The 24933-nt window shown below is 45.8% G+C and overlaps 1 protein-coding gene and 1 pseudogene across 1 annotated transcript; both read right to left on the bottom strand.

Annotated features, from left to right (window-relative positions):
- Positions 1-261: 261 nt before the first annotated feature.
- Positions 262-15450, bottom strand: LOC121859757 (annotated as a pseudogene).
- Positions 15451-15841: 391 nt separating this feature from the next.
- LOC121859692 (histone H3-like) lies at positions 15842-23261 on the bottom strand. The gene is made up of 2 exons (XM_042356656.1): positions 22863-23261; positions 15842-16252 (listed from the first exon to the last, which is right to left on the bottom strand). The coding sequence occupies exons 1-2, from the start codon at positions 23259-23261 to the stop codon at positions 15842-15844; spliced, it is 810 nt and encodes a 269-aa protein (XP_042212590.1).
- Positions 23262-24933: the final 1672 nt, after the last annotated feature.

The following is a 24933-nucleotide window of genomic DNA, read 5'->3' as shown; positions in this document are numbered from 1 at the left end:
ATATTTATTTGTTACTAGCTCTTGTTTGTTGCACCCACCCACCTCCCGAATTGATGACCTACTATACATTCGTGCCTGCACGAATGTTACCAACTTACCGTTAGGCGATTTGGGTAACCGAAATTAACGCTCTCCTACCACCAACCATTTCGATTGTCATGACAATTATCTTCAGAACAGTTCTTTGGCCCTGAGAAGGGCCGAGTTATAGATGTCTGGTAGGTTTTGTTGTGCTTTTTCTTTTTCCCCAAGGAAGAGGACTTAAGCACGCTCTCCGCGGATGCGCCGGGCCAGCTGGATGTCCTTGGGCATGATGGTAACGCGCTTGGCGTGAATGGCACACAGGTTGGTGTCCTCGAAAAGACCCACCAGGTAAGCCTCAGAGGCTTCCTGCAGAGCCATGACGGCAGACGACTGGAAGCGCAGGTCAGTCTTGAAATCCTGGGCGATCTCACGCACCAGGCGCTGGAAGGGCAGCTTCCTGATGAGTAGCTCTGTGCTCTTCTGGTAACGACGGATCTCACGAAGGGCGACGGTTCCGGGCCTGTAACGATGGGGCTTCTTGACACCACCGGTGGCTGGGGCGGACTTGCGAGCTGCCTTGGTGGCAAGCTGCTTCCGTGGAGCCTTGCCTCCAGTGGACTTGCGGGCAGTCTGTTTAGTACGGGCCATCTCGACGACGAAATAGTAAATACGGGCGGCCTGGCAGGCGGGCGGGCTTATATACAGACATTCTCCACCTCAGTGGCCACCTCATTGGCCACGAGTGCCGCATGCGTCATCCGCAAGCTACGCCCCACCTCCAAGAGGGAGGGACGGCCTTGGATGAACGATACTACCGCTGCGTCCACAGCACGCCACCTACTCCCACCAAACCGTGGGCGAAGCCACACCAGGACCACCTGTAGTAGCAACCACAACAACATGACTGGACGAGGCAAAGGAGGCAAGGGACTTGGAAAGGGTGGCGCCAAGCGTCATCGTAAGGTGCTTCGTGACAACATCCAGGGTATCACCAAGCCCGCCATTCGTCGTCTAGCTCGGCGTGGAGGTGTTAAACGTATATCCGGCCTCATCTACGAGGAGACCCGCGGCGTCCTCAAGGTGTTTCTGGAGAACGTCATCCGTGACGCCGTCACCTACACCGAGCACGCAAAAAGGAAGACCGTCACCGCCATGGATGTGGTGTATGCCCTGAAACGGCAGGGCCGCACCCTTTATGGTTTTGGTGGTTAATCAACCTGATGGACGGGCGCACCACCACCACCACCACGACAAACAAATATACGGACCTAATTTTAGGTCCACATTTAAATCGCTAAAGAGTTGGTTAGACACTGAGTAAATCGTTGAAAATATATCCAATAACATGATCCTCTCTAATTCTGGACTTGTGGTATGAGTATAGGTTGTGTGTGAACGTGTTGGAACCACTTCCTAATAATTGTCAGTCAGTCAGTCAGTCAGTCAACATTCACCTAACCTCCAGGTACCTCACCTAACTTCCTGTAGCGTCACCGAACCTCACGAAATGTAACCCAATGTAGTTTATAATCTATCCTAACATGACATAACATAACCACGCACTATATTACTTCGGTAAGAGTAATGAGTTTTAATACGCAAAGTTGCAGTTATCATTCATGCATACATACATACATACATACATAACATGCTAGTGGCAGGGGGGATTGAAGTGAATTTTAGGAGGAGAGAATAGGTGCAGTGGCTAAACAGCGCTTGCGTGAGGGACTTTAAGCAGCAACTCGCCTGGATGCGGCAGGATAGAGTCAGGTCAAGCGTCCGGTGCATGTTGGGTTCCGCCATGGTTTCTCAGTGTTTGGTCGGCTTGATTGTGTGTGTTGTTTTGTTGTTTGGAGGAAATGTCTTGGTATTCTTCTTCTTAGCTTGAAGTTGATTTTCTTCTAACTCTCCTCCTCTTGTTGTTCGTCTTCCTCGTGTCTGCTATCATTCTGTAAAGACTCTATATATGTATGTAGGTATGAGTGAGTAACAGTTGCCGGTTACAGTGATACTTCATATTCGCTGGTGTTGTACTGTATGGCTTCGGTATTTCTTAATATACAAACGGCACCGTTAGGGGATTGAGGTATTTAAAAACCAGCCTACATTACTTATATATAGAAATAAATAATGTGGCTTGGACAATAATGACGACTACTCTCTCCTACCTTCCCCAAACAAGGGCTTTTCGAAAGTATACATTGGACACAAATGACTTAGTACATACATTGGTGGTTTAACAAAAGCCCTCATTAGAGAAAGGTGAAGGAGCACACAGTGAACATACAGATTAATGTTTGCACGCGTAGATCATGTAAGGTGAGGTGTTGAACACCAGACACGTAGTGTAGTAACTCCCTCACAGATGGCGTTATGAGGGGCCTGATGATGTAGCAGTTACCTCACAGATGGTGTTATGAGGAACTTCACATGATGATGCTGTAGCCAAACATTCACTACGTGGTGTCGTAGCATCTTGGGGACACCACGTGGTCGACATGACTCACTCATTCAAGTGGGTGAGGTGTGGTCCCAGGCCTCTCTATCGTGGAGTCTCAGGGGAAGTATAACCGGGTACCTGGGACCTCACTGTGTGAAGCTGGTTAGCTAGCTTGGGTAAGACTCAACTGCCGAGTTGTTTTTCACTGAGTTAAGCACTGTTCACCACTATTCATCACTGGTTCCATTCCTTTGCCAAATGAGATAGTACCTTATGGCAAGAACTTGTTGATAGTCCGGTGGGGAGGAGGGTTCAGGGGAGTGAGTTGGTATGGACCAACATATAAATAATAATAATAATAATAATAATAATTAACGGTTTATTGAAAGAGCTTGGCAGCCAGAAGGCTGAAAATATACAGTTACATATTTGGGGAATGGGTTACGAATTACAAATAATATACAAGTAACATGAGTGACACAAATAAGACATATAATAACTAGCTGGGGAAAAGCTCAAACTACAGTTCATTTCAACATAGTGACAGTGCAAGGAGTAGTGTTTACTGGGAGTGAGTACACTGATTTATTACAAGTTATCGATAATTTTTACAATGGTTGGGACTGGGCTGTTCTTATAGCGATCAGTTCGTGCACGTATGGGCTGGGCTGGATGCGGTTGTGGTGTCGAAGAGCAATTCTCGGACTAGGGATCTCAGGTGGTAGTAGGAGCCGGTGTAGAAGCTTCTTACCAAATTTGCAGATGAGGTCGTGGTGATGGTCAGTGAGAGTCTAAAGGGTCGGTCAGTGTGTTGAGCGCTTCTTGATATGTGGAGTAGGAAGGGTAGAGAATAATCTTGCATGGCCTCTTTTGCACTTTTTCTAGGTGTTTACGTTGTGTGGCATTTAGGGAGGAAGACCAGGTGAGCTTGGGAAGTATGAATGTTGTGTAAACACTGAGGAGCTGGTGTGCAGGAACACCGAGGGACTTGAGTCGGAGTAGGAGGTGGAGACGGAAACTGGAGGATTTGATAACTTCACTGACGTGTGGTTTCTAATTTAGTTTGTTGTCTATGGTGACGCCGAGGAGCTTCGTGGAATCTAAAACCTGGAGTGTGTTCGGACCTAGAGTAATGGAAGGAGGTGGGACAATGTCGGAGGAGAGGTTGATGTGCATAACCATGGTTGTTGGTGGCCCAGTTTTGGAGACTGTTCAATAAATCATGAAGGGCGGTATAGTTTGGAGCAGAATTGTTGACGCTGATCCCAATGGTGGAGTCGTCGACATATTTCCAGCGAGCAGGGGTTTCTCTTAGGGCATCATTGATGAGCATAAGGAAGCAGAGTGGTCCCATCTTGGTGCCTTGGGGGACGCCACAGGTGAGTGACTGAAAGGTGGAGACAGCCAGCCCCTCGGAAGCGTACAGCTTGGCGTCGGTCACTGAGGAAGTCTGTAAGCCCTGGTATAATAAGACTTCTCCGAAGCCCGAGGTCAATAGCTTAGTTGATGATTATATTGTGGTCGACTAGGTCGAACGCTTTAGTGAAATCAATGAAGGCGACAGCTACAGACGTTTTTCGTTTCTCGAGATGGCGGTATATGTAATCGAGAAAGCTGACAAGACAGTCAGTCAGTCAGTGGTGGAGGAAGTTTTCAGGTTGCCAAATTGCTGAGGGTCTACTACGACTCCTGCAATATCAGCAAAAGCCCAGCCAGTCGAACACAAAACTTTCACAGATTAGGCTGGGTATTGGGGTGATTGCAATAGGTCGTAGCTGATTTAAGGATTGTGGGTTGGTTGACTTGGGCACTGGTGATACATAAGAGGTCTTCCAGTCAGCTGGGCATCTGGCTTGACTGAGAGAAGCATTGATGATGGAGCATAGGGGTTTAGCAAGCTCCGGGGAGAACTCCTTGAAGCGTTTCATTGGTAAGTCAATGGGGGTGGTAGAGCGTTTTAATTTTAGTTTGTCCAGGCGTTTTGCTATTTCAAATACTTCTACTAAGTCAGTGGGAAGGGGGGGGGCTGGTAGGTAAGCAGGGAGAGTGGTTGTGTCAAGCCGGGGGAGCGTCTGGCATATAGTAGCGAAGTGTGTGTGTGTGTGTGTGTGTGTGTGTGTGTGTATACTACTGTACTTTTTAGATCCTCCTACGCAACCTAACCTATTATAGTTAAGTATAGTAGGCTATACACTATTTTGTTAGTATGTGTTATAAAATGAAATTGCATGTTATTATTATTAATATTATTATTATTAATATTATTATTATTATTAGTAGTAGTAGTATTATTATTATTATTATTGTTATTATTATTACATGCTAATATAATACTAAGTTGCCCGCCAGATTTCCTCAGAGATGGGAGGAGCACATTGGCGGCGGTGTTGTTTATACTCCGCCCGATTACTGATTCCTATTCACCGAGCCAGAGCTGGCGGGCGGCGTGTTATGTGCCACGTTTTGTTTCCCATTGGGCGTACCGCTCAGCTGGGGAGTAGGAGATTTCATAAAAAGAAAGTTTGAGTGGAGAGCACACCTTTTCCTTCACATACAGTTATCTTAGACCATCTACTAGTATAATAGTTTGCACAAAAATACTCTACACTCTTTCTAGGTTATTGTTATGTTGTTTTTTTTTTTTTTGATTTCTCATCAGATTGTGCATTCAACTAATTTACACTATTAGTGTGTTTATTATTATGTTTTGCAGTATTATTTCTTTGTATGGTATTGGGTAAATACACCAGAGTCACTAGTATGTATATTCGTGTTTATAGTGCAGTCAGGTCCATTAGCATCATGTGCTTTTATGAGTGGTGTCTTGGCAGAGTGATGGATGATTGTGGCAATAAAAATATGCTGGGTGCTTATAGTAGTGCTCAGGTCTTACCAGTATCATGCTTGCGGGTGTGCTCTATGTAGTGATGATTAGGCTGGCAAAATATGCTTTGGCTTCAGTCATAATAAAATATACTTTGCTCTACCGCTGTAGTGAAAAACATGGTGAAACTTACATACACCGTTAATAAAGTATTGGTGGAAGAAGAAGAAGAAGTAAGAGGAAGAATTGTGGAGGGAATGAACAGTGAGACAATGTAAAGCCTCCAGGATGGCGGCAGCGTTTCTGTTATTAATATATAATAAGACAATAGGAAAATATGTTGTTGTCTCTACCTGTATTATTACCTTTGCGATAGCATGGTTCAATTTTTGGAGGACAGAGGAAGGAGCAGGAGGTTAGGAAGGGAGAGATAGTGTCTGTGATTCTCGGGTCACCACTCCTCGGATTGTGTCAGTTCAAGTTTAGAAGCTCCAACAACTTTCCCTGAATACAAATTGGCAACGTTTCGATTTACAACAGGTACCTACTTACTGCTACAGTAGGTAGGTGAACAGGGACCAAGGGGGCTAGGAAGAGTGTCCAAACAACTTGCCTGTGTGATGTAGTCGTGGCCAGAATTAGGTTAGGATACAGACACATCTGGCTAGTTAGTAACGCTGTACCCATAAAGGAACACTCAGCATGTAAACTTGGTGATACACCTTTAAAGCACTACTATATTATTGAATGGGACACTGTCAAAGACTTCAGGCCACCTCACTTATTGTATCTTGAACTATGTCATTACTTCATTGAGGACATTACATTCTTGCTCTTTATCCCAAATTGGCTAGCCCACACTGTTAAATGTGTACTGTACTGTCAATGAATCTGATGTATTTCTTTGTGTATGAACCTGACTGAAAATAAGGTCGCCTCCCTGGCTGCTGCTGCTTCTTGCGCCCTTCTAAGTCCCGTTTAAGTCCCCCACCCCAGGCCCCCACAACCGCCCTTCACATCTACACCATTCTAAAACATTTACACTCAATTTCCACAGAGTGTTATCCTGCAAAACGTTGATGTCGTATATTTCTCTCTTTAAGTGATATCCTGTGGCTCCGAAAGGAGCCTGTTTGGTTAGGTTGTCTTGTGTGAACGAACCTTGGGTTCTTATTTCTTCGCTGTCTTCTTGGGGAGGAGCACAGCTTGGATGTTAGGAAGGACACCCCCTTGGGCAATGGTGACTCCAGACAGGAGCTTGTTCAGCTCCTCGTCATTGCGAATGGCAAGCTGAAGATGACGCGGGATAATGCGGGTCTTCTTGTTGTCGCGGGCGGCGTTACCGGCCAGCTCGAGCACTTCTGCTGCCAGGTACTCCATGACGGCTGCAAGGTACACAGGGGCACCTGCACCAACGCGCTCAGCATAGTTGCCCTTACGCAAGAGACGGTGGATTCTACCCACGGGGAACTGGAGTCCGGCCCTGCTAGAACGGGACTTTGATTTGCCCTTCACTTTGCCTCCCTTGCCGCGTCCTGACATGTTGCTGCTGCTGCTTTTCGTGCTAGGAGTTAAATTTCCGCCCGCCACCTTGGTCTTTTATACCAAGCTCAGGATCAGGCCAGGTGGCTGTCTCGCGGACCCAACCAATGTAAGAGAGCCGTAGCTGCAGCCAGTCTGATCCTGAGCGGCCCGCTCGGTATATAAGGAAAAGTTAGTCGGGCCAGTTTTCAATTCTCTCGCTCCGCGCCACGAGTAACTGTGCCGCCATGCCTCCCAAAACTTCCGGAAAGGCTGCCAAGAAGGCTGGAAAGGCCCAGAAGGCCATTGCCAAGGGTGACAAGAAGAAGAAGCGCAGGAGGAAGGAAAGCTACAGCATCTACATCTACAAGGTACTGAAGCAAGTGCACCCCGACACAGGAGTCTCCTCCAAAGCTATGTCCATCATGAACTCTTTCGTGAACGACATCTTCGAGCGCATCGCTGCCGAGGCTTACCGCCTGGCGCACTACAACAAACGCTCCACCATTACAAGTCGGGAAATCCAGACAGCTGTCCGACTCTTGCTGCCCGGTGAACTGGCCAAGCATGCCGTGTCTGAGGGCACCAAGGCTGTCACCAAGTACACCTCTTCCAAGTAAGAGGTTACTTGTGCACAACAAACACGCCATCCCACTACTACAACTTAATCGGCTCCATCGGAGCCACAGTTACATGTTAAAGAGACAGTTACCGACAGTGATATATTGAGAGAGAAATAAAAAAAAAAAAAAATTATAATAATCTGCATTCTCTATTGGCGTAGAAACCGGACTAAATCGAAACATAATAAATAAATAAATAAATTCTGCGTGGAGTACTTTTACACCCACTGCAAAGTGACATACATGGAGTGTGTTTGGGCTTCATTTCATGTTTGCAGCACGCCTATTTCATGTAAACAATTTATTTTATTTTATTGTATTTTATTGTATTTTCTTTTATTTTATTTATTTATTTACTTACTTATTCTTTATATATTTATTTGTTACTAGCTCTTGTTTGTTGTACCCACCCACCTCCCGAATTGATGACCTACTATACAATCGTACCTCCACGAATGTTACCAACTTACCGTTAGGCGATTTGGGTAACCGAAATTAACGCTCTCCGACCACCAACCATTTCGATTGTCATGAAAATTATCTTCAGAACAGTTCTTTGGCCCTGAGAAGGGCCGAGTTATAGATGTCTGGTAGGTTTTGTTGTGCTTTTTGTTTTTCCCCAAGGAAGAGGACTTAAGCACGCTCTCCGCGGATGCGCCGGGCCAGCTGGATGTCCTTGGGCATGATGGTAACGCGCTTGGCGTGAATGGCACACAGGTTGGTGTCCTCGAAAAGACCCACCAGGTAAGCCTCAGAGGCTTCCTGCAGAGCCATGACGGCAGACGACTGGAAGCGCAGGTCAGTCTTGAAATCCTGGGCGATCTCACGCACCAGGAGCTGGAAGGGCAGCTTCCTGATGAGTAGCTCTGTGCTCTTCTGGTAACGACGGATCTCACGTATGGGCGACGGTTCCGCCTGTAATGATGGGGTTTCGACACTACCGTGGCTGGGGCGGATCGCGAAAGCTGTCTTGGTGGCAAGCGAAGCCTGTGGAGCCTGCTTCCAGTGGACTTTGCGGCGTCTGTTTTAGTACGGGCCACCCGACGACGAAATAGTAACACGGCGGCCTGGCAGGCGGGCGGGCGTATATACAGATATTCTCCACCCCAGTGGCCACCCTTATTGGCCACACGAGTGCCGGCTATCCAGTGTTACGCCCCACCTTCAAGAGGGAGGATTAACGGATGAACGATACTACCGCTGCGCCCACAGCACGCCACCTACTCCCACCAAACCGTGGGCGAAGCCACACCAGGACCACCTGTAGTAGCAACCACAACAACATGACTGGACGAGGCAAAGGAGGCAAGGGACTTGGAAAGGGTGGCGCCAAGCGTCATCGTAAGGTGCTTCGTGACAACATCCAGGGTATCACCAAGCCCGCCATTCGTCGTCTAGCTCGGCGTGGAGGTGTTAAACGTATATCCGGCCTCATCTACGAGGAGACCCGCGGCGTCCTCAAGGTGTTTCTGGAGAACGTCATCCGTGACGCCGTCACCTACACCGAGCACGCAAAAAGGAAGACCGTCACCGCCATGGATGTGGTGTATGCCCTGAAACGGCAAGGCCGCACCCTTTATGGTTTTGGTGGTTAATCAACCTGATGGACGGGCGCACACCACCACCACCACCACCACCACCACGACAAACAAATATACGGACCTAATTTTAGGTCCACATTTAAATCGCTAAAGAGTTGGTTAGACACTGAGTAAATCGTGGAAAATATATCCAATAACATGATCCTCTCTAATTCTGGACTTGTGGTATGAGTATAGGTTGTGCGTGAACGTGTTGGAACCACTTCCTAGTAATTGTCAGTCAGTCAGTCAACATTCACCTAACCTCCAGGTACCTCACCTAACTTCCTGTAGCGTCACCGAACCTCACGAAATGTAACCCAATGTAGTTTATAATCTATCCTAACATGACATAACATAACCACGCAATATATTACTTCGGTAAGAGTAATGAGTTTTAATACGCAAAGTTGCAGTTATCATTCATTCATACATACATACATACATACATAACATGCTAGTGGCAGGGGGGATTGAAGTGAATTTTAGGAGGATAGAATAGGTGCAGTGGCTAAACAGCGCTTGCGTGAGGGACTTTAAGCAGCAACTCGCCTGGATGCGGCAGGATAGAGTCAGGTCAAGCGTCCGGTGCATGTTGGGTTCCGCCATGGTTTCTCAGTGTTTGGTCGGCTTGATTGTGTGTGTTGTTTTGTTGTTTGGAGGAAATGTCTTGGTATTCTTCTTCTTAGCTTGAAGTTGATTTTCTTCTAACTCTCCTCCTCTTGTTGTTCGTCTTCCTCGTGTCTGCTATCATTCTGTAAAGACTCTATATATGTATGTAGGTATGAGTGAGTAACAGTTGCCGGTTACAGTGATACTTCATATTCGCTGGTGTTGTACTGTATGGCTTCGGTATTTCTTAATATACAAACGGCACCGTTAGGGGATTGAGGTATTTAAAAACCAGCCTACATTACTTATATATAGAAATAAATAATGGGGCTTGGACAATAATGACGACTACTCTCTCCTACCTAACCCAAACAAGGGCTTTTCGAAAGTATACATTGGACACAATTGACTTAGTACATACATTGGTGGTTTAACAAAAGCCCTCATTAGAGAAAGGTGAAGGAGCACACAGTGAACATACAGATTAATGTTTGCACGCATAGATCATGTAAGGTGAGGTGTTGAACACCAGACACGTAGTGTAGTAACTCCCTCACAGATGGCGTTATGAGGTGCCTGATGATGTAGCAGTTACCTCACAGATGGTGTTATGAGGAAATTCACATGATGATGCTGTAGCAAAACATTCACTACGTGTTGTCGTAGCATCTTGGGGACACCACGTGGTCGACATGACTCACTCATTCAAGTGGGTGAGGTGTGGTCCCAGGCCTCTCTATCGTGGAGTCTCAGGGGAAGTATAACTGGGTACCTGGGACCTCACTGTGTGCAGGTGGTTAGCTAGCTTGGGTAAGACTCAACTGCCGAGTTGTTTTTCACTGAGTTAAGCACTGTTCACCACTATTCATCACTGGTTCCATTCCTTTGCCAAATGAGATAGTACCTTATGGCAAGAACTTGTTGATAGTCCGGTGGGGAGGAGGGTTCAGGGGAGTGAGTTGGTATGGACCAACATATAAATAATAATAATAATAATAATAATAATTAACGGTTTATTGAAAGAGCTTGGCAGCCAGAAGGCTGAAAATATACAGTTACATATTTGGGGAATGGGTTACGAATTACAAATAATATACAAGTAACATGCGTGACACAAATAAGACATATAATAACTAGCTGGGGAAAAGCTCAAACTACAGTTCATTTCAACATAGTGACAGTGCAAGGAGTAGTGTTTACTGGGAGTGAGTACACTGATTTATTACAAGTTATCGATAATTTTTACAATGGTTGGGACTGGGCTGTTCTTATAGCGATCAGTTCGTGCACGTATGGGCTGGATGCGGTTGTGGTGTCGAAGAGCAATTCTCGGACTAGGGATCTCAGATGGTAGTAGGAGCCGGTGTAGCAGCTTCTTACCAAATTGGCAGATGAGGTCGTGGTGATGGTCAGTGAGAGTCTAAAGGGTCGGTCAGTGTGTTGAGCGCTTCTTGATATGTGGAGTAGGAAGGGGAGAGAATAATCTTGCATGGCCTCTTTTGCACTTTTTCTAGGTGTTTACGTTGTGTGGCATTTAGGGAGGAAGACCAGGTGAGCTTGGGAAGTATGAATGTTGTGTAAACACTGAGGAGCTCGTGTGCAGGAACACCGAGGGACTTGAGTCGGAGTAGGAGGTGGAGACGGAAACTGGAGGATTTGATAACTTCACTGACGTGTGGTTTCTAATTTAGTTTGTTGTCTATGGTGACGCCGAGGAGCTTCGTGGAATCTAAAACCTGGAGTGTGTTCGGACCTAGAGTAATGGAAGGAGGTGGGACAATGTCGGAGGAGAGGTTGATGTGCATAACCATGGTTGTTGGTGGCCCAGTTTTGGAGCCTGTTCAATAAATCGCGAAGGCGGTATAATGGAGCAGAATTGCTGACGCTGATCCCAATGGTGAGCCGCTACATATTTCAGCGAGCAGGGCTTTTAGGCATCATTGATGAGCATAAGGAAGCAGAGTGGTCCCATCTGTGCCTTGGGGGACGCCACAGGGGAGTGACTGAAAGGTGGAGACAGCCAGCCCCTCGGAAGCGTACAGCTTGGCGTCGGTCACTGAGGAAGTCTGTAAGCCCTGGTATAATAAGACTTCTCCGAAGCCCGAGGTCAATAGCTTAGTTGATGATTATATTGTGGTCGACTAGGTCGAACGCTTTAGTGAAATCAATGAAGGCGACAGCTACAGACGTTTTTCGTTTCTCGAGATGGCGGTATATGTAATCGAGAAAGCTGACAAGACAGTCAGTCAGTCAGTGGTGGAGGAAGTTTTCATGTTGCCAAATTGCTGAGGGTCTACTACGACTCCTGCAATATCAGCAAAAGCCCAGCCAGTCGAACACAAAACTTTCACAGATTAGGCTGGGTATTGTGGTGATTGCAATAGGTCGTAGCTGATTTAAGGATTGTGGGTTGGTTGACTTGGGCACTGGTGATACATAAGAGGTCTTCCAGTCAGCTGGGCATCTGGCTTGACTGAGAGAAGCATTGATGATGGAGCATAGGGGTTTAGCAAGCTCCGGGGAGAACTCCTTGAAGCGTTTCATTGGTAAGTCAATGGGGGTGGTAGAGCGTTTTAATTTTAGTTTGTCCAGGCGTTTTGCTATTTCAAATACTTCTACTAAGTCAGTGGGAAGGGGGGGGGGCTGGTAGGTAAGCAGGGAGAGTGGTTGTGTCAAGCCGGGGGAGCGTCTGGCATATAGTAGCGAAGTGTGTGTGTGTGTGTGTGTGTGTGTGTGTGTGTGTGTATACTACTGTATTTTTTAGATCCTCCTACGCAACCTAACCTATTATAGTTAAGTATAGTAGGCTATACACTATTTTGTTTGTATGTGTTATAAAATGAAATTGCATGTTATTATTTTTAATATTATTATTATTAATATTATTATTATTATTAGTAGTAGTAGTAGTATTATTATTATTATTATTGTTATTATTATTACATGCTAATATAATACTAAGTTGCCCGCCAGATTTCCTCAGAGATGGGAGGAGCACATTGGCGGCGGTGTTGTTTATACTCCGCCCGATTACTGATTCCTATTCACCGAGCCAGAGCTGGCGGGCGGCGTGTTATGTGCCACGTTTTGTTTCCCATTGGGCGTACCGCTCAGCTGGGGAGTAGGAGATTTTATAAAAAGAAAGTTTGAGTGGAGAGCACACCTTTTCCTTCACATACAGTTATCTTAGACCATCTACTAGTATAATAGTTTGCACAAAAATACTCTACACTCTTTCTAGGTTATTGTTATGTTGTTTTTTTTTTTTTGACTTCTCATCAGATTGTGCATTCAACTAATATACACTATTAGTGTGTTTATTATTATGTTTTATAGTATTATTTCGTATAATATTGGGTAACACAATTATAGTCACTAGTATAGTATATTATTGGGGGTTTATAGCAGTTTGTGGTCTAATAGTATCATGCTTTATGAGTGGTGTTCTATGTAGTGATGATTAGGCAATAAAATATGCTTTGGGTGTTTATAGCAGTTTGTGGTCTACTAGTATCATGCTTTATGGGTGGTGTTCTATGTAGTGATGATTAGGCCATAAAATATGCTTTGGGTATATTGCTAACAAAATTTACTTTGCTCTACCGCTGTAGTGCAAAACATGGTGAAACTTACATACACCGTTAATAAAGTATTGATGGAAGAAGAAGAAGAAGAAGTAAGAGGAAGAATTGTGGAGGGAATGAACAGTGAGACAATGTATAGCCTCCGGGATGGCGGCAGCGTTTCTGTTATTAATATATAATAAGACAATAGGAAAATATGTTGTTGTCTCTACCTGTATTATTACCTTTGCGATAGCATGGTTCAATTTTGGGAGGACATAGGAAGGAGCAGGAGGTTAGGAAGGGATTTGTAGTGGGAGAGATAGTGTCTGTGATCCTCGGGTCACCACTCCTCGGATTGTGTCAGTTCAAGTTTAGAAGCTCCAACAACTTTCCCTGAATACGAATTGGCAACCTTTCGATTTACAACAGGTACCTACTTACTGCTACAGTAGGTCGGTGAACAGGGACCAAGGGGGCTAGGAAGAGTGTCCAAACAACTTGCTCCTGCCTGCCTGTGTGATGTAGTCGTGGCCAGAATTAGGTTAGGATACAGACACATCTGGCTAGTTAGTAACGCTGTACCCATACCGGAACACTCAGCATGTAAACTTTGTGATACACCTTTAAAGCACTATATTATTGAATGTGACACTGTCAAAGACATCTTGAACTATGTCATTACTTCATTGAGACACGGTACCTTGTTTTATCCTAAATTGGCTTGTATTTGGCACTGGTAAATGTGTAATTACCACAATGAATTTGACGGCTTTGTGTGCATGAACTCTGACTGAAATAAGGTCGCTCTGCTGCTGCTGCTGCTGCTGCTGCTGCTGCTTGCGCCCTTCTAAGTCCTGCTTGTCCCCCACCCCAGGCCCCCTCGTGCACTTTCACATCTAATACATCTATCTAAAAACACTTCCACCTATTTACACAGAGGCGAACTCAAAAAACGCTGACAAGCTGTATATTTTTGCAGTGATATCCTGTGGCTCCGAAAGGAGCCTGTTTGGTTAGGTTGTCTTGTGTGAACGAACCTTGGGTTCTTATTTCTTCTCTGTCTTCTTGGGGAGGAGCACAGCTTGGATGTTAGGAAGGACACCCCCTTGGGCAATGGTGACTCCAGACAGGAGCTTGTTCAGCTCCTCGTCATTGCGAATGGCAAGCTGAAGATGACGCGGGATAATGCGGGTCTTCTTGTTGTCGCGGGCGGCGTTACCGGCCAGCTCGAGCACTTCTGCTGCCAGGTACTCCATGACGGCTGCAAGGTACACAGGGGCACCTGCACCAACACGCTCAGCATAGTTGCCTTTACGCAAGAGACGGTGGATCCTACCCACGGGGAACTGGAGTCCGGCCCTGCTAGAACGGGACTTTGACTTGCCCTTCACTTTGCCTCCCTTGCCCCGTCCTGACATGTTGCTGCTGCTGCTTTTCGTGATAGGAGTTAAATTTCCGCCCGCCACCTTGGTCTTTTATACCAAGCTCAGGATCAGGCCAGGTGGCCGTCTCGCGGACCCAACCAATGTAAGAGAGCCGTAGCTGCAGCCAGTCTGATCCTGAGCGGCCCGCTCGGTATATAAGGAAAAGTTAGTCGGGCCAGTTTTCAATTCTCTCGCTCCGCGCCACGAGTAACTGTGCTGCCATGCCTCCCAAAACTTCCGGAAAGGCTGCCAAGAAGGCTGGAAAGGCCCAGAAGGCCATTGCCAAGGGTGACAAGAAGAAGAAGCGCAGGAGGAAGGAAAGCTACAGCATCTACATCTACAAGGTACTGAAGCAAGTGCACCCCGACACAGGAGTCTCCTCCAAAGCTATGTCCATCATGAACTCTTTCGTGAACGACATCTTCGAGCGCATCGCTGCCGAGGCTTCCCGCCTGGCGCACTACAACAAACGCTCCCCCATTACAAGTCGGGAAATCCAGACAGCTGTCCGACTCTTGCTGCCCGGTGAACTGGCCAAGCATGCCGTGTCTGAGGGCACCAAGGCTGTCACCAAGTACACCTCTTCCAAGTAAGAGGTTACTTGTGCACAACAAACACGCCATCCCACTACTACAACTTAATCGGCTCCATCGGAGCCACAGTTACATGTTAAAGAGACAGTTACCGACAGTGATATATTGAGAGGGAAATAAAAAAAAAAAAAAATTATAATAATCTGCATTCTCTATTGGCGTAGAAACCGGACTAAATCGAAACATAATAATTAAATAAATAAATTCTGCGGGAGCATTTCTTACACCTACCGCAAAGGACATACATGGAGTAAATGGCTCATTTCAATGTTTGCAGTACGCCTATTTCATGTAAAAATAATTTATTTTATTTTATTGTATTTTATTGTATTTTCTTTTATTTTATTTATTTATTTACTTACTTATTCTTTATATATTTATTTGTTACTAGCGCTTGTTTGTTGCACCCACCCACCTCCCGAATTGATGACCTACTATACATTCGTGCCTGCACGAATGTTACCAACTTACCGTTAGGCGATTTGGGTAACCGAAATTAACGCTCTCCTACCACCAACCATTTCGATTGTCATGACAATTATCTTCAGAACAGTTCTTTGGCCCTGAGAAGGGCCGAGTTATAGATGTCTGGTAGGTTTTGTTGTGCTTTTTGTTTTTCCCCAAGGAAGAGGACTTAAGCACGCTCTCCGCGGATGCGCCGGGCCAGCTGGATGTCCTTGGGCATGATGGTAACGCGCTTGGCGTGAATGGCACACAGGTTGGTGTCCTCGAAAAGACCCACCAGGTAAGCCTCAGAGGCTTCCTGCAGAGCCATGACGGCAGACGACTGGAAGCGCAGGTCAGTCTTGAAATCCTGTGCGATCTCACGCACCAGGCGCTGGAAGGGCAGCTTCCTGATGAGTAGCTCTGTGCTCTTCTGGTAACGACGGATCTCACGAAGGGCGACGGTTCCGGGCCTGTAACGATGGGGCTTCTTGACACCACCGGTGGCTGGGGCGGACTTGCGAGCTGCCTTGGTGGCAAGCTGCTTCCGTGGAGCCTTGCCTCCAGTGGACTTGCGGGCAGTCTGTTTAGTACGGGCCATCTCGGCGACGAAATAGTCAATACGGGCGGCCCGGCAGGCGGGCGGGCTTATATACAGACATTCTCCACCTCAGTGGCCACCTCATTGGCCACGAGTGCCGCATGCGTCATCCGCAAGCTACGCCCCACCTCCAAGAGGGAGGGACGGCCTTGGATGAACGATACTACCGCTGCGTCCACAGCACGCCACCTACCTACTCCAACCAAACCGTGGGCGAAGCCACACCAGGACCACCTGTAGTAGCAACCACAACAACATGACTGGACGAGGCAAAGGAGGCAAGGGACTTGGAAAGGGTGGCGCCAAGCGTCATCGTAAGGTGCTTCGTGACAACATCCAGGGTATCACCAAGCCCGCCATTCGTCGTCTAGCTCGGCGTGGAGGTGTTAAACGTATATCCGGCCTCATCTACGAGGAGACACGCGGCGTCCTCAAGGTGTTTCTGGAGAACGTCATCCGTGACGCCGTCACCTACACCGAGCACGCAAAAAGGAAGACCGTCACCGCCATGGATGTGGTGTATGCCCTGAAACGGCAGGGCCGCACCCTTTATGGTTTTGGTGGTTAATCAACCTGATGGACGGGCGCACACCACCACCACCACCACGACAAACAAATATACGGACCTAATTTGAGGTCCACATTTAAATCGCTAAAGAGTTGGTTAGACACTGAGTAAATCGTTGAAAATATATCCAATAACATGATCCTCTCTAATTCTGGACTTGTGGTATGAGTATAGGTTGTGTGTGAACGTGTTGGAACCACTTCCTAATAATTGTCAGTCAGTCAGTCAACATTCACCTAACCTCCAGGTACCTCACCTAACTTCCTGTAGCATCACCGAACCTCACGAAATGTAACCCAATGTAGTTTATAATCTATCCTAACATGACATAACATAACCACGCACTATATTACTTCGGTAAGAGTAATGAGTTTTAATACACAAAGTTGCAGTTATCATTCATTCATACATACATACATACATACATACATACATACATAACATGCTAGTGGCAGGGGGGGATTGAAGTGAATTTTAGGAGGATAGAATAGGTGCAGTGGCTAAACAGCGCTTGCGTGAGGGACTTTAAGCAGCAACTCGCCTGGATGCCGCAGGATAGAGTCAGGTCAAGCGTCCGGTGCATGTTGGGTTCCGCCATGGTTTCTCAGTGTTTGGTCGGCTTGATTGTGTGTGTTGTTTTCTTGTTTGGAGGAAATGTCTTGGTATTCTTCTTCTTAGCTTGAAGTTGATTTTCTTCTAACTCTTCTCCTCTTGTTGTTCGTCTTCCTCGTGTCTGCTATCATTCTGTAAAGACTCTATATATGTATGTAGGTATGAGTGAGTAACAGTTGCCGGTTACAGTGATACTTCATATTCGCTGGTGTTGTACTGTATGGCTTCGGTATTTCTTAATATACAAACGGCACCGTTAGGGGATTGAGGTATTTAAAAACCAGCCTACATTACTTATATATAGAAATAAATAATGTGGCTTGGACAATAATGACGACTACTCTCTCCTACCTTCCCCAAACAAGGGCTTTTCGAAAGTATACATTGGACACAAATGACTTAGTACATCATACATTGGTGGTTTAACAAAAGCCCTCATTAGAGAAAGGTGAAGGAGCACACAGTGAACATACAGATTAATGTTTGCACGCGTAGATCATGTAAGGTGAGATGTTAAACACCAGACACGTAGTGTAGTAACTCCCTCACAGATGGCGTTATGAGGGGCCTGATGATGTAGCAGTTACCTCACAGATGGTGTTATGAGGAACTTCACATGATGATGCTGTAGCAAAACATTCACTACGTGGTGTCGTAGCATCTTGGGGACACCACGTGGTCGACATGACTCACTCATTCAAGTGGGTGAGGTGTGGTCCCAGGCCTCTCTATCGTGGAGTCTCAGGGGAAGTATAACTGGGTACCTGGGACCTCACTGTGTGAAGGTGGTTAGCTAGCTTGGGTAAGACTCAACTGCCGAGTTGTTTTTCACTGAGTTAAGCACTGTTCACCACTATTCATCACTGGTTCCATTCCTTTGCCAAATGAGATAGTACCTTATGGCAAGAACTTGTTGATAGTCCGGTGGGGAGGAGGGTTCAGGGGAGTGAGTTGGTATGGGCCAACATATAAATAATAATAATAATAATAATATTTAACGGTTTATTGAAAGAGCTTGGCAGCCAGAAGGCTGAAAATATACAGTTACATATTTGGGGAATGGGTTACGAATTACAAATAATATACAAGTAACATGAGTGACACAAATAAGACATATAATAACTAGCTGGGGAAAAGCTCAAACTACAGTTCATTTCAACATAGTGACAGTGCAAGGAGTAGTGTTTACTGGGAGTGAGTACACTGATTTATTACAAGTTATCGATAATTTTTACAATGGTTGGGACTGGGCTGTTCTTATAGCGATCAGTTCGTGCACGTATGGGCTGGGCTGGATGCGGTTGTGGTGTCGAAGAGCAATTCTCGGACTAGGGATCTCAGGTGGTAGTAGGAGCCGGTGTCGGGGATGGTGTAGAAGCTTCTTACCAAATTTGCAGATGAGGTCGTGGTGATGGTCAGTGAGAGTCTAAAGGGTCGGTCAGTGTGTTGAGCGCTTCTTGATATGTGGAGTAGGAAGGGTAGAGAATAATCTTGCATGGCCTCTTTTGCACTTTTTCGAGGTGTTTACGTTGTGTGGCATTTAGGGAGGAAGACCAGGTGGAGGAGGCATAGGTGAGCTTGGGAAGTATGAATGTTGTGTAAACACTGAGGAGCTCGTGTGCAGGAACACCGAGGGACTTGAGTCGGCGTAGGAGGTGGAGACAGAAACTGGAGGATTTGATAACTTCACTGACGTGTGGTTTCTAATTTAGTTTGTTGTCTATATGTATGTGTGTGTGTGTGTGTGTGTGTGTGTGTGTGTGTGTGTGTGTGTGTGTGTGTGTGTGTATATACTACTGTACTTTTTAGATCCTCCTACGCAACCTAACCTATTATAGTTAAGTATAGTAGGCTATACACTATTTTGTTAGTATGTGTTATAAAATGAAATTGCATGTTATTATTATTAATATTATTATTATTAATATTATTAGTATTATTATTAGTAGTAGTATTATTATTATTATTATTATTGTTATTATTATTACATGCTAATATAATACTAAGTTGCCCGCCAGATTTCCTCAGAGATGGGAGGAGCACATTGGCGGCGGTGTTGTTTATACTCCGCCCGATTACTGATTCCTATTCACCGAGCCAGAGCTGGCGGGCGGCGTGTTATGTGCCACGTTTTGTTTCCCATTGGGCGTACCGCTCAGCTGGGGAGTAGGAGATTTCATAAAAAGAAAGTTTGAGTGGAGAGCACACCTTTTCCTTCACATACAGTTATCTTAGACCATCTACTAGTATAATAGTTTGCACAAAAATACTCTACACTCTTTCTAGGTTATTGTTATGTTGTTTTTTTTTTTTTTGACTTCTCATCAGATTGTGCATTCAACTAATATACACTATTAGTGTGTTTATTATTATGTTTTATAGTATTATTTCGTATAATATTGGGTAACACAATTATAGTCACTAATATACACTATTAGTGTGTTTATTATTATGTTTTATAGTATTATTTCGTATAATATTGGGTAACACAATTATAGTCACTAGTATAGTTTATTATTGGGGTTTATAGCAGTTTGTGGTCTAATAGTATCATGCTTTATGAGTGGTGTTCTATGTAGTGATGATTAGGCAATAAAATATGCTTTGGGTGTTTATAGCAGTTTTTGTGGTCTACTAGTATCATGCTTTATGGGTGGTGTTCTATGTAGTGATGATTAGGCCATAAAATATGCTTTTGGTTTATTGCTAACAAAATATACTTTGCTCTACCGCTGTCGTGCAAAACATGGTGAAACTTACATACACCGTTAATAAAGTATTCATGGAAGAAGAAGAAGAAGAAGAAGAAGAAGAAGAAGAAGAAGAAGAAGAAGAAGTACGAGGAAGAATTGTGGAAGGAATGAACAGTGAGACAATGTAAAGCCTCCGGGATGGCGGCAGCGTTTCTGTTATTAATATATAATAAGACAATAGGAAAATATGTTGTTGTCTCTACCTGTATTATTACCTTTGCGATAGCATGGTTCAATTTTGGGAGGACAGAGGAAGGAGCAGGAGGTTAGGAAGGGAGAGATAGTGTCTGTGATCCTCGGGTCACCACTCCTCGGATTGTGTCAGTTCAAGTTTAGAAGCTCCAACAACTTTCCCTGAATACGAATTCGCAACCTTTCGATTTACAACAGGTACCTACTTACTGCTACAGTAGGTGAACAGGGACCAAGGGGGCTAGGAATAGTGTCCAAACAACTTGCTCCTGCCTGCCTGTGTGATGTAGTCGTGGCCACAATTAGGTTAGGATACAGACACATCTGGCAAGTTAGTAACGCTGTACCCATACCGGAACACTCAGCATGTAAACTTTGTGATACACCTTTAAAGCACTATATTATTGAATGTGACACTGTCAAAGACTTCAGGCCACCTCACTTATTGTATCTTGAACTATGTCATTACTTCATTGAGGACATTACATTCTTGCTGTTTATCCCAAATTGGCTAGCTAGCTAGCCCACACTGATTAGTCTACAATTACAATATGACTCCAATGTATGCTGCTGGTAAATGTGTACTGTCAATGAACCAGAGTGAAAATAAGGTCGCCTCCCTTGCTGCTGCTGCTAAAGCTGCTGCTGCTTCTTGCGCCCTTCTAAGTCCCGTTTAAGTCCCCCACCCCAGGCCCCCGCAGTACCCCTTCACATCTACACCATTCAAAAACATTTACACTCAATTTGCACAGAGTGTTATCCTGCAAAACGTTGATGTCGTATATTTCTCTCTTTAAGTGATATCCTGTGGCTCCGAAAGGAGCCTGTTTGGTTAGGTTGTCTTGTGTGAACGAACCTTGGGTTCTTATTTCTTCTCTGTCTTCTTGGGGAGGAGCACAGCTTGGATGTTAGGAAGGACACCCCCTTGGGCAATGGTGACTCCAGACAGGAGCTTGTTCAGCTCCTCGTCATTGCGAATGGCAAGCTGAAGATGACGCGGGATAATGCGGGTCTTCTTGTTGTCGCGGGCGGCGTTACCGGCCAGCTCGAGCACTTCTGCTGCCAGGTACTCCATGACGGCTGCAAGGTACACAGGTGCACCTGCACCAACACGCTCAGCATAGTTGCCTTTACGCAAGAGACGGTGGATCCTACCCACGGGGAACTGGAGTCCGGCCCTGCTAGAACGGGACTTTGACTTGCCCTTCACCTTGCCTCCCTTGCCGCGTCCTGACATGTTGCTGCTGCTGCTTTTCGTGATAGGAGTTAAATTTCCGCCCGCCACCTTGGTCTTTTATACCAAGCTCAGGATCAGGCCAGGTGGCCGTCTCGCGGACCCAACCAATGTAAGAGAGCCGTAGCTGCAGCCAGTCTGATCCTGAGCGGCCCGCTCGGTATATAAGGAAAAGTTAGTCGGGCCAGTTTTCAATTCTCTCGCTCCGCGCCACGAGTAACTGTGCCGCCATGCCTCCCAAAACTTCCGGAAAGGCTGCCAAGAAGGCTGGAAAGGCCCAGAAGGCCATTGCCAAGGGTGACAAGAAGAAGAAGCGCAGGAGGAAGGAAAGCTACAGCATCTACATCTACAAGGTACTGAAGCAAGTGCACCCCGACACAGGAGTCTCCTCCAAAGCTATGTCCATCATGAACTCTTTCGTGAACGACATCTGGCTTCCCGCCTGGCGCACTACAACAAACGCTCCACCATTACAAGTCGGGAAATCCAGACAGCTGTCCGACTCTTGCTGCCCGGTGAACTGGCCAAGCATGCCGTGTCTGAGGGCACCAAGGCTGTCACCAAGTACACCTCTTCCAAGTAAGAGGTTACTTGTGCACAACAAACACGCCATCCCACTACTACAACTTAATCGGCTCCATCGGAGCCACAGTTACATGTTAAAGAGACAGTTACCGACAGTGATATATTGAGAGGGAAATAAAAAAATAAAAAAATTATAATAATCTGCATTCTCTATTGGCGTAGAAACCGGACTAAATCGAAACATAATAAATAAATAAATAAATTCTGCGTGGAGTACTTTTACACCCACTGCAAAGTGACATACATGGAGTGTGTTTGGGCTTCATTTCATGTTTGCAGCACGCCTAATTCATGTAAACAATTTATTTTATTTTATTGTATTTTATTGTATTTTCTTTTATTTTATTGTATTTTCTTTTATTTTATTTATTTATTTACTTACTTATTCTTTATACATTTATTTGTTACTAGCTCTTGTTTGTTGCACCCACCCACCTCCCGAATTGATGACCTACTATACATTCGTGCCTGCACGAATGTTACCAACTTACCGTTAGGCGATTTGGGTAACCGAAATTAACGCTCTCCTACCACCAACCATTTCGATTGTCATGAAAATTATCTTCAGAACAGTTCTTTGGCCCTGAGAAGGGCCGATTTATAGATGTCTGGTAGGTTTTGTTGTGCTTTTTGTTTTTCCCCAAGGAAGAGGACTTAAGCACGCTCTCCGCGGATGCGCCGGGCCAGCTGGATGTCCTTGGGCATGATGGTAACGCGCTTGGCGTGAATGGCACACAGGTTGGTGTCCTCGAAAAGACCCACCAGGTAAGCCTCAGAGGCTTCCTGCAGAGCCATGACGGCAGACGACTGGAAGCGCAGGTCAGTCTTGAAATCCTGGGCGATCTCACGCACCAGGCGCTGGAAGGGCAGCTTCCTGATGAGTAGCTCTGTGCTCTTCTGGTAACGACGGATCTCACGAAGGGCGACGTTTCCGGGCCTGTAACGATGGGGCTTCTTGACACCACCGGTGGCTGGGGCGGACTTGCGAGCTGCCTTGGTGGCAAGCTGCTTCCGTGGAGCCTTGCCTCCAGTGGACTTGCGGGCAGTCTGTTTAGTACGGGCCATCTCGACGACGAAATAGTCAATACGGGCGGCCCGGCAGGCGGGCGGGCTTATATACAGACATTCTCCACCTCAGTGGCCACCTCATTGGCCACGAGTGCCGCATGCGTCATCCGCAAGCTACGCCCCCCCTCCAAGAGGGAGGGACGGCCTTGGATGAACGATACTACCGCTGCGTCCACAGCACGCCACCTACTCCCACCAAACCGTGGGCGAAGCCACACCAGGACCACCTGTAGTAGCAACCACAACAACATGACTGGACGAGGCAAAGGAGGCAAGGGACTTGGAAAGGGTGGCGCCAAGCGTCATCGTAAGGTGCTTCGTGACAACATCCAGGGTATCACCAAGCCCGCCATTCGTCGTCTAGCTCGGCGTGGAGGTGTTAAGCGTATATCCGGCCTCATCTACGAGGAGACCCGCGGCGTCCTCAAGGTGTTTCTGGAGAACGTCATCCGTGACGCCGTCACCTACACCGAGCACGCAAAAAGGAAGACCGTCACCGCCATGGATGTGGTGTATGCCCTGAAACGGCAGGGCCGCACCCTTTATGGTTTTGGTGGTTAATCAACCTGATGGACGGGCGCACACCACCACCACCACCACCACCACCACGACAAACAAATATACGGACCTAATTTTATGTCCACATTTAAATCGCAAAAGAGTTGGTTAGACACTGAGTAAATCGTTGAAAATATATCCAATAACATGATCCTCTCTAATTCTGGACTTGTGGTATGAGTATAGGTTGTGTGTGAACGTGTTGGAACCACTTCCTAATAATTGTCAGTCAGTCAGTCAACATTCACCTAACCTCCAGGAACCTCACCTAACTTCCTGTAGCGTCACCGAACCTCACGAAATGTAACCCAATGTAGTTTATAATCTATCCTAACATGACATAACATAACCACGCACTATATTACTTCGGTAAGAGTAATGAGTTTTAATACGCAAAGTTGCAGTTATCATTCATTCATACATACATACATACATACATAACATGCTAGTGGCAGGGGGGGTTGAAGTGAATTTTAGGAGGATAGAATAGGTGCAGTGGCTAAACAGCGCTTGCGTGAGGGACTTTAAGCAGCAACTCGCCTGGATGCGGCAGGATAGAGTCAGGTCAAGCGTCCGGTGCATGTTGGGTTCCGCCATGGTTTCTCAGTGTTTGGTCGGCTTGATTGTGTGTGTGTTGTTTTCTTGTTTGGAGGAAATGTCTTGGTATTCTTCTTCTTAGCTTGAAGTTGATTTTCTTCTAACTCTTCTCCTCTTGTTGTTCGTCTTTCTCGTGTCTGCTATCATTCTGTAAAGACTCTATATATGTATGTAGGTATGAGTGAGTAACAGTTGCCGGTTACAGTGATACTTCATATTCGCTGGTGTTGTACTGTATGGCTTCGGTATTTCTTAATATACAAACGGCACCGTTAGGGGATTGAGGTATTTAAAAACCAGCCTACATTACTTATATATAGAAATAAATAATGTGGCTTGGACAATAATGACGACTACTCTCTCCTACCTTCCCCAAACAAGGGCCTTTCGAAAGTATACATTGGACACAAATGACTTAGTACATCATACATTGGTGGTTTAACAAAAGCCCTCATTAGAGAAAGGTGAAGGAGCACACAGTGAACATACAGATTAATGTTTGCACGCGTAGATC

The sequence above is a fragment of the Homarus americanus genome, unplaced genomic scaffold (assembly GCF_018991925.1).
Source record: "Homarus americanus isolate GMGI-L3 unplaced genomic scaffold, GMGI_Hamer_2.0 scaffold265, whole genome shotgun sequence".
Lineage (NCBI taxonomy): Eukaryota > Metazoa > Arthropoda > Malacostraca > Decapoda > Nephropidae > Homarus > Homarus americanus.
This window is presented reverse-complemented; position numbering and strand designations above follow the sequence as displayed.

Bases quoted from the DNA above. Each gene is read 5' to 3' on its own strand.
- LOC121859692 (XM_042356656.1), bottom strand. From the start codon at position 23,261: ATGGCCCGTACTAAACAGACTGCCCGCAAGTCCACTGGAGGCAAGGCT. The intron at 16,253-22,862 runs GAGCGTGCTTAA...TTCGTCGCCGAG, and splicing joins TGGCCCGGCGCATCCGCGGA to ATGGCCCGTACTAAACAGAC.